General features: G+C 33.6%; 1 protein-coding gene across 1 annotated transcript in view; it reads right to left on the bottom strand.

Annotated features, from left to right (window-relative positions):
* LOC149079972 (small conductance calcium-activated potassium channel protein 1-like) overlaps window positions 1-13,188 on the bottom strand; it is a 185,696-nt gene extending 172,508 nt beyond the window's left edge. Inside the window, exons 1-2 of the mRNA XM_089238890.1 lie at window positions 12,852-13,188; window positions 7,049-7,842 (exon numbers count right to left, since the gene is read on the bottom strand). Of these exons, the coding sequence (XP_089095016.1) occupies window positions 7,049-7,842; window positions 12,852-13,113 (1,056 nt within the window). The 5' untranslated portion in view covers window positions 13,114-13,188. The remainder of the gene's footprint in view (window positions 1-7,048; window positions 7,843-12,851) is intronic.
* Between the last annotated feature and the right edge of the window lie 3,303 nt (window positions 13,189-16,491).

The following is a 16,491-nucleotide window of genomic DNA, read 5'->3' as shown; positions in this document are numbered from 1 at the left end:
GTGATGACTTTTCTTTCCGAGCTCACCTCAGCATAATATCCGGAAAATAACTGTTTCCTTGATATCTCTGGCTGAGAAAAAAGCCATCTATATCTCTCTAAACCGTCCCACCCGGGGGCCATTTCCTGAAGTTAAGAGAGGCTACTAATGCCTCTACTTCAGCGCCTCACGACACAGTGCGTGAAATTAGGAAGGCAGATTCATGTGTCTCCAGTGGTGTAGATGGTAGCATGCTTGCCCGGTATGCAAGAGGCCTGGGTTCGAGTCCCGGCGGAGACGTGATGACTTTTCTTTCCGAGCTCACCTCAGCATAATATCCGGAAAATAACTGTTTCCTTGATAACCTAGTTAGAATAAACCTAATTCTACTATGTTTATTGATAAAGTAAGAAGATTCTATGGGGGAAATTTTTTACGAGTAACTCTCATAAAAATTGTTTTTGATGTATTAAGGGGTATTTGCCATAAGGAGCACCAATCGGTGATGAAGTTGAGGAAGTTCTTAGTCCGACTCGTTATTAATAGTGTGGTAAATTACACAATCATCAACAAAGAGTCTAGTATTGCAGTTGAGGGCTTCTGGAAGATCGTTAATATAGATTAAAAACAATAATGGTGCAGAGGACCGAACATGAGTTGACATTCAGAGATGTGGAAGTTCATCTTTCACTTGAGTAGTTGAACATTCAAAGATTAGAGAGTTCGAGGAGTAATTTATTGTGTGCAACTTTATCGTATGCTTGATATGAGTCAGATATCAAATGCAAATACACAGTTTTGAGACTTCAATCTAAATTTTTCGCTTTATTCATACCAGACAACAACTGTGCATTGTAAAAAATTATGAGATATTTTTGGTATTCTGTAAGCTCGTTTCCTCTAAATATGTTGCCAAATTTGCTAGCAAGAAAGGCATTTTAAGACTGGTGTATGAATACTGTTAACGTTACTTCGAATTAATGACGTTTTGTCATAAATTACGCAATTGCGTGTTAATACTTGTCATTATTACATGTAGGGAATGGAATAACAACCAAACGCAATCGGGAAAATAATTACAACGAGGTGCTACAGTATAGCTCCATTTTATTAATCCTTGATTGAGCGCAAAATTAAATCAATGCATCCCAGTCTGCTTTCCCGATACGGGAATAACAAATAGAACCATTGAATTAAGGTGCCACGTGTTCTGATGAAGCTGGTCTTTTCCCACTGAGTTAGCTTAAATGCTATTCCGCTCATCCATTTATTCCGAACAATGTCGACTCTATTCTTTTCGGAAAACCCCAAATTGTTCGAACGTGATTTTCATTGGCACTGGAAAATTTTACGGATAAATCAAATAGTTCAACTCACAAAGCACGAAAGCAGCTCATACCAATGGGAGGAACGTAGGCAGACTTTGAAGGCCATGAAAGAAATGGCATGTTAATAGGAGGAAGTATTTTATCTCTTTTCTGGGTGAATTCATTTCCTAACTAGTGTCTCTCATGACCTCCTATAGACCAGAGGGGATAAATCTAGCAGAACTGACTTTTGCCCTTAAACGAATACTGCGGTGATGACCTGAACGTTTAGCAAAGTTTTACGATCAAGAATTACATGACCATCGACTTGAATCCTTCTTTAAATGTCCTACATATTGGAAATTATTAGATAATTAGGTCTTTAATTGTATCCTATAAAAAAAGATTTAATTCTCACTATGTTCTCAGTATATTAGAAATTTATTTGATCTACTTCCTTTAATAGACCACATGTCTTTCTCCAATCAAATAATAATTTAAATGCTCGAAAGATCCCATTGTTCAAGACATTGTTTGAAGTTTTTACATTAGTTGATTAACTTGAAATATATAGGAGTAGAACAGTATGAATTGGGAAACCTAGTATGTGAACTTAGAATCACTATAACTTCACTATCCTTCAACGCATGTGTTGCGAAAATTCCATAGGAAAATACTCATTTTAACACCTATTTTATTGGTATTTCCATTCAATCTTTAAATGCACTTGTTGAAAATAAACCCTAAACTGCGTATTTGAGTACATTTTTGCAAAAAATTAAATTTATAGAAAACGTTCATTTTTTTTCTGCCATTTTTTCGCAGCTATCTATTTTTTGTTTTTCACTTTAAGCTAACTGATTTTACTTCCTCTCATATGAGTTAAAAAAAATTATGGGACCGTTCACTCTTTGATCACTTGTATAAGTATTTTTGTATCTCTTTTTCTATTATCCACTTAAAGCACTCTTCCATGCTTTATGACTTTTTTTTTTGGCTGTTCAAGAGTTTTTCAAGAGGCAATTTGGTGGTAGGTCGTAGGTGAGTTAATGTACTTAAATCTTTTTGAAGCCATTGTCACTAGCTGGTTTTTTTTTTAAAGATATCACAAACCCCGAATCGATGTATGTATATTTAGAAAAAAAATTCAGAAACATGTAAAAAGACTCAGAAGTTCCTCTCGCACTAAAGAAAAAAATCAACCTTTATATCTCATAAATTAAACAATCAAAATGGGTTAAAATTTTCATAATTTCGAAAGCATAACAATTTGCATAGCACTTTAAGCTATCATAGCACTAGCAATTAAAGTTTGCATAATTTAAATGCAATCATAATTTGCATTATTTTAATTGATGATCAAAGTTTTACAATCCTATATATAGATCCAGAGCATTTGGTCCTCGTTAAAAGTCACATAAATGGAAATGATTGTAAAATTACTATGCTGTTTTTCTTTATACAAGAAAATGAAATAGGATGTTTAAAACATGATGTTTAAACAAAATGATGTTACGATGTTTGAACAAAATGAAATACGATGTTTGAACAAAATGAAATACGATGTTTGAACAAAATGAAATACGATGTTTGAACAAAATGAAATACGATGTTTGAACAAAATGAAATACGATGTTTGAACAAAATGAAATACGATGTTTGAACAAAATGAAATACGATGTTTGAACAAAATGAAATACGATGTTTGAACAAAATGAAATACGATGTTTGAAAAAAATGAAATACGATGTTAAAATACAAAATACTACGTTCGGAATAAACAACTAGAATTTCATGTAATGCATGTACCGGGATAATTTACCAAAGCGCAACGGAAATTTTATAATTACGAGATAAAAATCCAAATCTCAGCTTTATGTGAACTCAGTGATCTAATTTTTTAGAAATATCTTCATTTAATGAATTTTAGATCACTTTTAAAAAGATCTACAATTCTGAAAAGATTTAAGATTGTCGACTTAAAAGATCACTAGATTTCATTAAAAACTAGTGAGAGTATCAGTTTTTGTCAATTGCACTGTCTTTGTTAGGGAATTATCAACTAATCATACCAACGATTTGAAAAAGAAAAAAACAAAAATATTCAGTAATTTTTCCCATGAGTGGTTATTAGAAGATACGTAAGCAAAGACAACTCTGATGCTAAGAGAATTCCTTAGAGAATAAATGGATATTTGCGATAGAAATAGATTTTGATACATTATTTCAGATTTCTTCCCACTGTTTCCATTCCAAGAAATTGCAAAAGGATTAATTATCCACTTCTTTTGGTTTATTTCTTCGTAACCACTACTTATTATTGCATTAAAATGAAAAATTGTAGCGACTCGTCCATAAAATGTTCTCCAAAAAAAAAAGATACTAATTCGAATGAAAATAGTACGCCATTGAATGAAAATAAGCTCACGGCTATCGGCTAACAATTCGCTAATTAATAAAATCCTCTTGAAACCACCGCTACATGCATCCCCTTTACGTGCGAAATAGGGTGATTCTGATTAAATTACAATACAACGTTCGTCTTGCTCAAAGAGAACTTCGTTTCTCCCTGATTTTTCTAAATAAACGTTTTGTATCATACATTCGAATAGGTACAAGGTTAAGGAAAAAATAAATGTCTCGAACTTATCTATTAGGAAAATCTATTTCCTTTGCTCTAATGAGCAAATAGTACGCAATAATCCCAGTGGATGTTCCAAAAACCAAAAAAAAATTAGAAATCCTGTTAGAAAAGTACTACGGTATTTTGTTATCAATAACATGATACTGCCGTACGTTGGTCAAGTACTCATTAAGTTTTTCCCCAGGGCTACTATAATCAGCAAAAAAAAAACTGATAGACAAAAATAACTGGTAGAAATGCATTTTCTGTGCTTCTAACATCGTTAGGAAATAAAATGTTACCACTCATAAGAACATGATTATATATGTTCCAATCTCTTTCCGAAAAGATTTCTTCAGATGTTGTACAATACCAGGTATAAATTTATATTCTATATTTATAAATAATTCACAAACACACCAAAACTAAATTTACTAATTATCTAGTTTTACGGGAAATATATAATTGCCAATATTTTGTTTTTAAATTTATTAACATTTCTCGGAAAATAATTCCAATAGACTTCAATTTTTATGATTTGTATCAACATTAGAGAATTCCTGTTTTTATCAAAGAAGAATCGCAGAATTTTTACTTGAAAACTTAAATATTTCTTGGAAAAGACGTTATTTATATCTCGTAATAGATTGTTTTTTTCAATCCCCATTGTTGAAAGTATTAAATATTTACACTTCAGTCCAAAGTAAAAGAATACATTTTTTTTATCAAACCATTAATTATTCGTTACATAAATATTTTATAAATTATCCTTATTCAAAATATTCGTTGCAAAATAATACACGGTAAATGAACGTATTTAATAAAACATTTTAAAAAAAAATATCATAATCAATACAATTTTTTCCTTGAATATAAATGAAGTTTTTTTTATTTATATCAAGACGGAGTTTTCGTTAAAAACTAAATATGATTACGTATTTAGTTTTAATTTGAACTAAGTATATTATGTAAATCGGTGAAAGTACAATGTCTAATAAAATGAGGCATATTTCTTTGAAAATGAATTTTTCAAAAAAAATCGAAAGTGTATTTTTATTTTAGAGTCTCGAGAAGTTTCATTGTAAAAAGTTAATTATATAAAAGACAAAGAAAAATCCTTCAACAAATGCAATAACAACGGAATGAGAAATAAACGTAGTAACTATGCGTGTAGGGAATTTTTTTTATTAAGAATAAATCCTGGAAAAAAGTCTTTTTTTTAGAGTTTTTATCTTTACGTATATTTTTTTAAGCCTGATTGTGCGTATATGCGTACTACAGAAATTCAACGCCATGTAACTTTTCATCACAAAATTTGACTTCCCTCTCGTTATTTTTATGGTCCCCTTTCTAAAATACATTTATAATACCCCTTCAGAGAATAATCCAAATAGCATAGATATGTTTTAGACTGCGTTGGAATAAAACAGTGAAATTTAAAAAAGACAATTGCAAAATGATGCCGAAATAGAGTCTAGTACCATCAAAAAATTAATTAATTTTTATATTTTGTAAAAATTAGTGCTACACTTGGTTGGTGAAATTAAATTTTCCTACGGTGATTTTTTTGTGACGTAGCTTTCAAGACATTTTGAAGTCACTTGCATTGTGTACGACGATGTTAATACTTTTTACAATCAGTTTAAATATCAAGTTCATGTATTATACAATTTTCCAAAATTTACCAAAAAGTCTCTGAAAAACTTTATAAATGTAGAATTTAGTCTATATAGAATGGTTATCACGTTCGCAAAATTTAGATTCCATGCGATAATTATCACTAAAATTTTGCAATAAAGTTAAGTTTCGATGAAAACAAATTTAAAAAGCTGACTATTGAAATCGTTAAATTCTCGCAATGTAGTGATAGTTAGACTGAAATTAAAAACTCTTAAAGTCCATTTCTAAAAAATAATGCAAACGAGTTTGTATAGCTACATACTCTGATTGTTATCCATCACTATGATGAGCTATTTTGTACTAAAAATTGTGTGTGTACTTTTTGGGTCTGGTTATTAGAATAAATTTATAAGAGAAAAGTCATTTCGAAATAATATAACCAGTTATATATAGATAATTACACATGCATAACTATAATATAATCACTCAATTACATTTACGTGTAAATCTAACGGGCTATCCTATCAAAACTTGTTGTGTGATAAAGCCTTGTCCCACACATAAGATTCAACTCAGACTTATTTCACAAAGCTTTTTTTTTGTTTTTTTAACAAAAAATTTAAACGATTTGTTTTGCCCCGTTCGCATGAGATGACCCGGTAACCTGTATGAGCTCATGAAATTCAAACAGCAAAGGAAATATCAAAAATCACAGTCAAATATTTTTCAACGTCTTTTTCCATTATTTTAAATAGGATTTGCGGATTATTTATGTAACTGCATGGGGTATGATTGTGGAAGCTCTTGAGTGCCCCTGATATATAATGCACAGACGATAAAATTACTTAAACTAGCTCTTCAAATAAGTGACAATATATGAGAAATGAGCTATGTAACTCGTGTGTGTTTTTCATTTTTATAAAAAAATATATTTTTTCCTATAAGGTTATTTAGGTATGAATTACAGTTAGAAGAATATATTTTTTTTTTAACTGATTTTACTAAATGTTACTTGAATGATGTTCAAGTGTATTTGAAAGGTATTGGGATCAATGCCGTCTTAACGCATGGACCCACTTTCCTCCGAAGGCCTCCAGTGCAGAGGGGGCCCTCATGAAAACAAGATCTGGTTGAAATTTTCCATAATAAATGTGTAAATCGGTAGGCAGGCATTTCTAGTCAGGTATGGGGTCTTAGAAAAATCACTTTGTCCGAGGTCCACTATGCTTTTGAGATAGGCCTGGTTGTAATTCAGGATAATAAAAAATTTTCTCGTCGGTTGAGAGGGTAATCACTTCTTCTGCCGACACCGGTGAAACTAAAATATTCGTCCGTAAAAGAGTGGTGACCGTAAAGAAGGGGTTTCGCTGTATATAGGAATATTAAACCGTGGAGTGAAATTATTTGTATGAATAATGGGTATAGAAACTATGAAGATCATCCAAATTATTATAAATTAGTAAGGAAAATGTATTAGAATCGTTGTTGTGTGACATAAATTTGTAAAAATGAGTCTTACCTTGTTATACACAAAGGCAGCGGATAGTTCGTTTTCAATAACCATCACCACAATTCCAAACATTGCCATAACTAAGGCATAGTCACTAATGCGTTTTCGTTTCTCGAACAAGGCTTTCCGTCGGCCCAGCCGGTAACCAACGCTCGGTTTATGAAAGCCGGACGTCGACTTCTTCTTGTCGTCAGGTCCTAAATGTCTGGGGGGCTGTTCAGGGGTGACACCAACGAGGGCGACCCCAGCGGGGTTCGTCTCACTGTCCGTGGAGTTTTGGTGCTGCTGCTGCCCTTTCATGGATGCAGGGATAGATAGGGTCGACGAGTGGATAGTGGAGGTAGGCTTCCGCAGCTGTTTGAACTGTCGGATGGCCCCATTGACCCGCATGGAGTCAGCGGCGATCTCGGCAAATTCGTTCTCCCGCTCTAGCCGGTACAGCTGTCGGAGCGAGGCGGCTAGAGGTAGGTCGTAGCTGTACCGATGTTGGTGCTGGTACTGCTGGTATTGTTGAGGGGTTGGGTGGCTGGAGGTAGGGGAGGTTGTGGTGGACACAAGCGGCTGCGTCTCCCCGGCCCCCAAAGACGCTCCTCGCACGCTTTCTCTAGATACTGTTTTCGTCAAGAAGCTGTGCTCGAGGCGGGAGCTCAGGCCCAGCCTCGCGTGAGGCGGCCACAAGTGGTTTCTGGCAGGTCGGCTGCTTCCCAACATCGACGCGATGCCAGGCTGCGCTGAAGAGGGCGCTACCGATGATGCCCAACCGCCCCCTACTGGAGGCTGCCGAAGAAGTCTTCGTTCGGGAACTGCAAGCAAAAAGAATAATAAAACGACGAACAACACAACCGAGAGAGAAAATGACACGGGTTAAAAACAAAAGAACGAAAACAAAGTAGAACAAAGCACATGTTCATTTAATAAAGAGCACTGAAAAATAAAAAAATAAAGGAGCTTTCACTTTCTTATCCAAACCATTCAGCAATCATTTTTTCATCGAGCCTTTGGTTAAACAAACGCTATTTTTTCGATTCAAAAATACAAGTATAGAAAAACAAATAACTCCCCTTCGATACAAAACAAATATTGATCATTGTTTTATGTTGTGTATTCATTTATTTATATAAAATAAATCATATTTGCCGAGTAAAATTCTCACGTGTTCTTGATTGTTTTTTTTTTCCTTTTCTGTTTCATTTTCACAACTATATCTGACTGCAATAGTTTCTGGTGTATATAACCCGAATATACAAATTTTATTACCAATACTGAAATATTGGTGAATTAGGGGGGGTCATGTTTTTCTGAGAGAAAATGTCAATTTTTTTATTCTCGTCAATACGTCAAATGAACATCTTTGAAAAATCATTTTTTCGAATTAATTTTAAATTATTCTGTTTCATCCTCTCAGATGGAGACTGCGGATGATAAGCAGGGGGTTCAATATTCCGACCTACGGAATTCATATGTATTTTTAAAGTATAAAATACACTGATTTTACGTAGAAAATTACATTATTTCGAATGGGTGAAGAAATTCTGAATACTGTAAATTTTATTCTACTTCTACTGAGTTTGTCTATCGGGAATGGTTGATCAGAATTTTTATAACTTGGATGATGAGATTGGCGTTATCAAGTTTATCAGTATTTTCAGGCAGCTTGAGATACATGGTTTTTCTCATCTATTTTACGGTTTATGTCTAGTCATTCGAAAATTCTTTGAAACGGTGCACAAACATGAAAAATACCGGAAATTCAGATCCTAAATACAGGAAAAATAAGAGCAATCAATATTGTCACCGATAAAATAGCCATTTTGAGAAAAATCGCCTATGTAGAAAAAATGAAGGGCTATTGCAAATTATACTGTAAATTGAAATTGATTTCACAAATGATCCGTTGAACATGAAAAATATGTGATGAATATTTATATTAATTGTGATTTATTATTATATTATTATTACATATTATTTCATTATAATTTTATAAGCTATGAAAATCATCTTCATTCAAAGGATGGTAACTCTTTGTAATGAAACAGTTGAGATTCGGCAACATTGACACATGACAATGTCATTGTAATTGACACATTGACAATGTCATTGTAATTGACACATTGACAATGTCATTGTAATTGACACATTGACAATGTCATTGTAATTGACACATTGACAATGTCATTGTAATTGACACATTGACAATGTCATTGTAATTGACACATTGACAATGTCATAAGAATTGACACATTGACAATGTCATAAGAATTGACACATTGACAATGTCATAAGAATTGACACATTGACAATGTCATTGTAATTGACACATTGACAATGTCATAAGAATTAATCCAGAAAAGTGGTTACAGTGAATTTAGAATTTCATATTTGTGAGAAATATGCGGAATTTTCTGGCTCTGTTATTAAAGTTTTTGTAAGAAGACAAAAAATGCTACTTGTCAGCCAAATCTCAACTGTTTCATTAAAGAGAGTTGTCAGCCTCTCATACCAGGCTCTTTAGGAAAGAAAACATCCACACTCACTAGAATAAATCAAAAGCAGTGAAGACGGGTAAAGTATTAATTTAATTCATTCATATTGCCTGAATTCACAGGATTTATTCATAAGATTGAATAATTAAAATAGTTCATTGGCCGTTGGGTTAAATTTTTTTAGTCTTTCTGAAGAGAGAAAACCAACCCCCGTTATCCCTATCTTTCCCATATTACACTCAACTCGCTTTATGCGATTTCGTCTTACGCGACTATTTTGCGAAACCAGTTAATCGCGTAAAGCGAGGGACGCCTGTAAATCTTCGCGCCATTGATGCCATATAATACAGTGTGTTCCCTGAAGTGCAACTTCCCATACTTTTTAATATCGACAATATTTTTTTGTCATGCCATAGCAGTCAGGGTTCTACATTTGCTTAATATAACCACTCGAAATTTTTCTCGTCTGGAAATTTCAAGGTTGCCATTTAAAGGGTTGGTTTAACTAACCCTTTAATTGGCAACCAACTAACTTGATTTTAGTGAACGCATTTTAGCAAATAGCATCCATAAATCCAATTTGTTTCTTTCAAACCCAGAAACTCTAATCTTTTTTCTAAACTTTATCGCATCACATATTGGAGGATGAAAAAACATGGTGCCACAGAAATGGCTTTCGGAAATGGGAAACGATGAAAGCAGTATAGCTAAAAAATAATACGTTTTGAACACTTGGGATTGGTATCCAAAACATCTAAAAAAAAGTATTCATTCCCTTGTAGATATAATGTGAGTGTTTTGACACTTAATCGCGAATGATGGTTGCATTCTAACGATATTTCTTTAGATTGGGGGAATCCGAAACGGAAGTTCGCCATCTTATCGATACGAGAATTCCTACAAACAATAGTTGTATGTCGTTAGAACTTTAGGGTAATACCACCTTGGGGTGTTGCATCCCTTTCCTTCTTGTTTATTATTATCATGATCGATAAATCTCCATAAAACACTGTTGTTTATTTATCATGGCTATTTAATGTTGCGATTTTCCAGCACGAAATGGTAAAAAATTTGCGATTTTTATCAGGGCTGGTCCGATTAATCCATAGTTTCCCAAAATTTTTGTTCCATCTCGCCCTCTTCTTCAGAAATTTTTCTCTCTCTCATCGCCCCACCAACTACAGCAAACACATAGAATCCTATGTTATACTTGTAGCTTCTATCGTCCCCCTGAACCATTCCATCGCCCACTATGGGGCGATATTGTTGACTTTGGGAAACACTGCATTAATAGATTAATCGAGTCGATTGTTAATAGCGGATAAATATTTTAGTTCAGTTAATCGACCCGATTAATGTGATGAAAATTTGTAAACAGTTTGTAATTTAACTTGATTTGTTTAACGAAACCGATTAGTTGATGTCTTGAATTATGTACCTACATACAGGGTGTTCTGTAACTCCTGATGCGGCTTTTATCTTATGAGTTGAAAAAAAATCTATATATTTATTTGGTTCCTCCTGCCCTGTAACTTTCAATCACAAAGTTTTTGCCCTGTCTCTCCAGAGACCAACCAAAAAATTCATGTTTCTACGTGCAATATTCGCTGAGATATTTGAATTCACAAAAAGGTGAAAATTTGAGCATTTTTCTCCGGTTTTGAATTCAAATATCTCAGCGAATATTGCACTTTGAAACATGAAATCGGGGTTTTTGGCCTCAGGAGAGACAGGGTAACAACTTTCTAATTAGAAGTTAGAGAACCGTATGAAGATTTTTATTTTTATTTTACGACACTATCTTGAAGCTAGTACAGAGAGTTTTCCAAACACAAATTTTGAGAAATTTTGAACAGGAACCATTACGACGAACGGCTGATGGGATAAAGGCCGCCTTAGGACATACAAGAAACCCCGTATAACATTTTGGATAAGTGACGAATTATACCGGGAGCCCCCGTATGGCGAATCGTATTTGCCGGACCGGGCTAAGTAACTCATATTTTTATAGAATCAGTTAAAATCATATGGTTGCGAAAAATATTCTATTAAAATTCGTTTAATCGATTAAAAAATTTTGATTAAGAATCTATTAAAAATGTTAATAGATTGCTAGCCCTAATTTTCATCAATATTTTATTCTAGAATGTTACGAAGTCAAGAAAAATATTTTAAAATGCATAAGTTTACTTATAGCATATGCTTAAACCCATTTTCTCCTCTCAGATCACTTCTATGTCGGGAGACGATTGACGCTGATCAATTGTAACTAGCTATCTTTACTCCTGAATTATTTCTTGCTGAAATTAATTTATCAATTTTGTCATGCACATAAGGGGATGCGGGCTCCTCGGAGGGGAGAGGGCCGAATCAACGAGGGTGATTATAGTGAACGGGGCATGGGGGACGAATGTCCTTCCCCGCCCTTCCGCCTATGCCAATGATAAAAAAATTTTCACTGAACGAGGGGCCGATCGCCCTCTTCTCCCGTGAGGGAGATGATAGGCGATAATGATAGTGTACAATATGATACAGTTTTTTTCATAATCAGAAAAAATAAATAAATACAGGGTGATCCAGCAGTCCTGACCCCTTTTTGAAAAAAATATTTACGAAAAGCTATATATTAAAGATAGAGAAGCTTGAAGCATTTGAAAAAAAAATGTTTCGAAGTTTTATTTTTTCACTTACTACAAAATGTATACATGCATACCTTTAGTGACGTGTAGGATGTCAAGCCTATGTAGCATTCATTGCCATGATATTTGTAACATGGGTGTGTAACATATTTGTAACATGGTTGAAAAGCATGGAAGTAAAAAGAAAACTTTGTTGTTGTTTTTTTATAATTTAATGATTTTACTTCGGTTGTGGGATTTTGCCACTAAACTCTTCAATTGAATTCAGTTTTCAATTGAATTTTTTATTTTATTTTTTTTATATCTATACTTGCATAAAATTCTGGGTGGGCTAGAAGTCCTGACCTGTTTTGAACAAAAAATAACTGTTAAAAAAACGATTTAAAGCATTCGCGAAAGAGAAAAGGTTTAAATTTTTTTTATTTCCATCTATTTTACTTCTATTTTTACTTCCATTTTTTGTAACAACCATGTTACAAATAAAACGGCAAGACATGTTATATAGGCTTGACATCCTCTGCGCCACTAAAGGTGTCGTGTGTAAATTTTGTAAGGAGTAAAAAAAACTGAAACCTTCTTTCAAATGCTTCAGCCGTTTGTCTCTATCTTTTTTAAAGTATTTTTTTCAAAAGGGGTCAGATCTTCTGGACCACCCGGTATAATGTTAAATAGCATCATTTTACTTCTCACCTGCATTTTGTGCTTTCTCCACTGCCAACTGAACCGTTTGAATCTGGATTTCGGGACGTATTTCCGGGCAAGAGCGATAATTAGCTTGAGATGCATCTTCTTTGCCATTGAAATCTGCTGTTCTATCTCCGTTTTCTCCATTTTGTTCTTCGAGAGATTTGAATTCTACTAAAGGAAGCGGTCTTTCAGGTTCCGAATGCATTCTTCCGAATGCGAAGGCATTTTTATTATACACCGGTGGTAATAACTTCCTGAATTCCATCGACTGATCTCTGTCGTCTTCATCTTTAGAATAGTCGTCCTCACAAGGATCCGTTTCACTTATACTTAGACTCGGAAGTAAAGGTGCTGGCTTCGATTGCGTTGTTTGTTGGTCCGTCAAATCCTTCGAAGTATAGTCCACGTTGCACTCTCCCACAGCTGAAGTGACCATTACAAAAGACATGACGCTTAATGCCTACTGAACTGCCATATGGAAGATTGCCTTCAATTCTATCAGCTATATGCGTGAATCAAATTCATGTATACTTTGTAGCAATAGATGTATAAATAAATATTTGCTCTTCAGGCATTGAAGTTGCTCTTCTAATTTTTTGACTCGTTGACTATAGGGAAATTGCTTCCTTGCATTCTAGCGAAGCTTGATGCGTTTACTTGAAGTTATTTAGCAAAATGAATGTGCATTTTTATTGTCTTCAAATGTGACGATGTTTGTTTCTTAGAGAATGTCTGCATGTTGCTTCACGTGGACCTACAAATAACAAAATTGTCAAATTCAGACTTAATTATATAGAATACAAATGTAAAGGCCACAACAGGCAAACTGCCCAACGAGGTGGATGAAGAAAACAAAAACTGACCATAAAAATATGGAGTCAAATAAAAATTAAAAGATTTAGCAAAACAAAATAAAAAAAAATAAAAACCATGAGAAATATATAATACACATTGACCATAAGAAATTATGGTTGTCTTCATCTAAGTATGGATAGCTTCTAGATTTATCCCAATATGAATTTTTATTTCTCTTTAAACGTGTCAAATGTGGTAAAATCCATGACATCCGAGGCTAAACTACTGTATTTCATTTATTCACAACCATGTTAGAGAAAACTTCACTGCCACTCTACAACTTGAAGTTGTCCCTTACTAATAGATACTGGTGTCTTTTACTAGAAGCACTGGATTGACGGTGTTTTAATAATGCTTAGTCCATCTTATCCTGTTGAAAATATTAAACACTTCATTCATATCCCCCCCCCCGACACTTGCGGTCTTCTAATGCAGACATGTTCTTCTAATTAAACATGTTTAAAAAAATCGAGTTTCTCTCCACATCTCAAGCTTCATGTGCCAGCAAGGGGACTCACGTAGCTCTCCTCTCACCTTTTCGACCAAGTCTATGTCCTTCTGAATATATGGTCTCCAAAATCGTACGACGTGCTCTATGTCGGGGCGACCCAACTCGGGAAAAGCGACACTAGGATAGCACGAAGAGACATTTTTTTAAGAATGAAACCGACCATTCTATTTTCTTTTTTGAGCACAACGAAACAATGCTCAGAAAATAAGAAATTATAGTTGATACATAAATCGTTTCAATTACAATTTCTTGAACTTCTCTACTGTTGTTAGAAACTACTGCATATTCTACTACTATACATGAAACATAGTTTCAAAACTTGAAACTCTGAAGTCTGACTAATTATAAAAAAAAAACTGGTTACGGACAAAGAAAATCATCTAACACGAATTCACTTTTTCTACGAGCAGAAAAAAAAAACTTTTTCTCTGCTAGTAAAAAAAATCACCGAACTTTGAAAAACTTTCAACATGTGCATCTACAGAATGTGTAATGGAAAAAGAAATCCTTAGGATAGCCATTTCCTTCTCCTTTTCTCGGAGGTTTTCAATCTACTTAAAGGAATCTGAGACGGGAGATTTCGAAAGTATTCCCTGTTTTGGTCCGTTGAAGCTAGAAATTGAATGCAGTGATTCTTGTCCAAATGAGATTTCGGTTCGGGAAATACTACTTGAGACCCCTTTTGTACCGTTCACAAAAGCTTATACTTCAGACTAGCTTGTTATCTTGCAACGTCCTAATGACATCTCAACAATGAGAAAAATTCCCATCATAAGACCCATCAGCAAACAAATGCAATATAATTACCTGACTCTATTCGAAAAATAAGTTTCGGAAACTATACTAATGAAAGTACAAAGTATTTCAGAAAAAAAGGTATGCTTCTCTCTGAAATACTTCGAAAGTACTGTAAAACCAACGTATCATTGACAGTTTTTGAATAGAAAACTTTCGTGAAAAGGTTAACGGCTTCTGTTGTTGTTGTGTTTTTTTCGTTTTTTTTTTTTTTTTTTTTTTTTTTTTTTTTTTTTTTTGTATGCATTCATGTGTACTGAATTCATACTCTTTTACTTACACTTAGAATTTTGAACATTTTCGGGAAATTCTCTGGGTTTCGTCTTCTTTACATTTGAAAAGAAACCTGTTTATTTATTCAAAGTGTTTCTGAATATAAAGTGCCGTTTAATTTTCACTCGCCTAGACTTGAAATACGTCGTTTTTGTATATGCTTTTGCTAAAAGATCGAATTGTATTCTCGATGCTAGATTTTTTCTTTATGCTTATTGAGGCAATTTTACGTTCATGTCCGATCATTGTTAAGAACTATGCCGAATTTTCAGGAAAGAAAACTTTTGAAAAAAATTTAGTATTGCAGCTCTCTATTAGTATGTCAACTCACTTTCAAAATAGGAACGTTTTTTTAATAAGTTCTGAGGTAATGGAATGGATCACACAAACTTACGAATATTTCTTGTCATATTCAAAAAATAATAATAATAAATAAAAATTAAAGTACAGTCGAATCTCGTTTTAACGAATACCGTTATAGCGAAAAAAATCTCGTTTTAACGAAAACTTTTCTAATCCCCAGATAAGTTTACATAGAAACAAAGCAAAAACCTACAATTTCTTTATAACAAACTTTCGTTCTTTTTAGATTTTCGTTCGAATTTTATATATATATATAAAATTCACCATTTATTATATTTCTATTCTGTACATCATTATAATTTTTGTAAAAAAATTCATGCCTAAAAGCGTGTCCATTCAACTTTAAAAAAATCATATTCAGTTCATAACTATACTATATCTTGCACTTTACGTTTAAGCTGTAAATCTAAAGAACATGAAAACGCGCGCGTTTTCAGTAACTGACTGAAACGTGTTGATTAAAATTTATCTGTAGGTTCTGTAGGAAGATTTAGAGCAATGAAATTCAAAAGACGACAAAACCTAGAAGCGAGATGTGTTACATTACAAAGTGGCGAAATCACGTAAAAAAATAGACACTTAATCCCTATAAGATATACAAATATAGTATGTATACAGTATATGGATTGTATGTTTAAATAACTTTCTTCCATGTTTTTGATGTGTTATATTATAACGCATTCTGTTCCGAAGTTATCTCGTCTAGACATCGATTATTTACTTGACGTTGTCTGAAAATAGTGTTCCTCATGGGCCTTCACTATGAACACGAAGGTACATGGAGAACTTATCTACGAACGAGATAACCAAAAAAAAAACACTTGTGCATTGTTATTGTACCAAATT

The sequence above is a fragment of the Pholcus phalangioides genome, unplaced genomic scaffold, assembly GCF_987345545.1.
Source record: "Pholcus phalangioides strain wild (caught in Gottingen) unplaced genomic scaffold, Ppha-v1.0 ptg000011l_1, whole genome shotgun sequence".
Classification (NCBI taxonomy): Eukaryota; Metazoa; Arthropoda; class Arachnida; order Araneae; family Pholcidae; genus Pholcus; species Pholcus phalangioides.
Note: the sequence above shows the minus strand (reverse complement) of the source record. Positions and strands in the feature narration are given on the sequence as shown.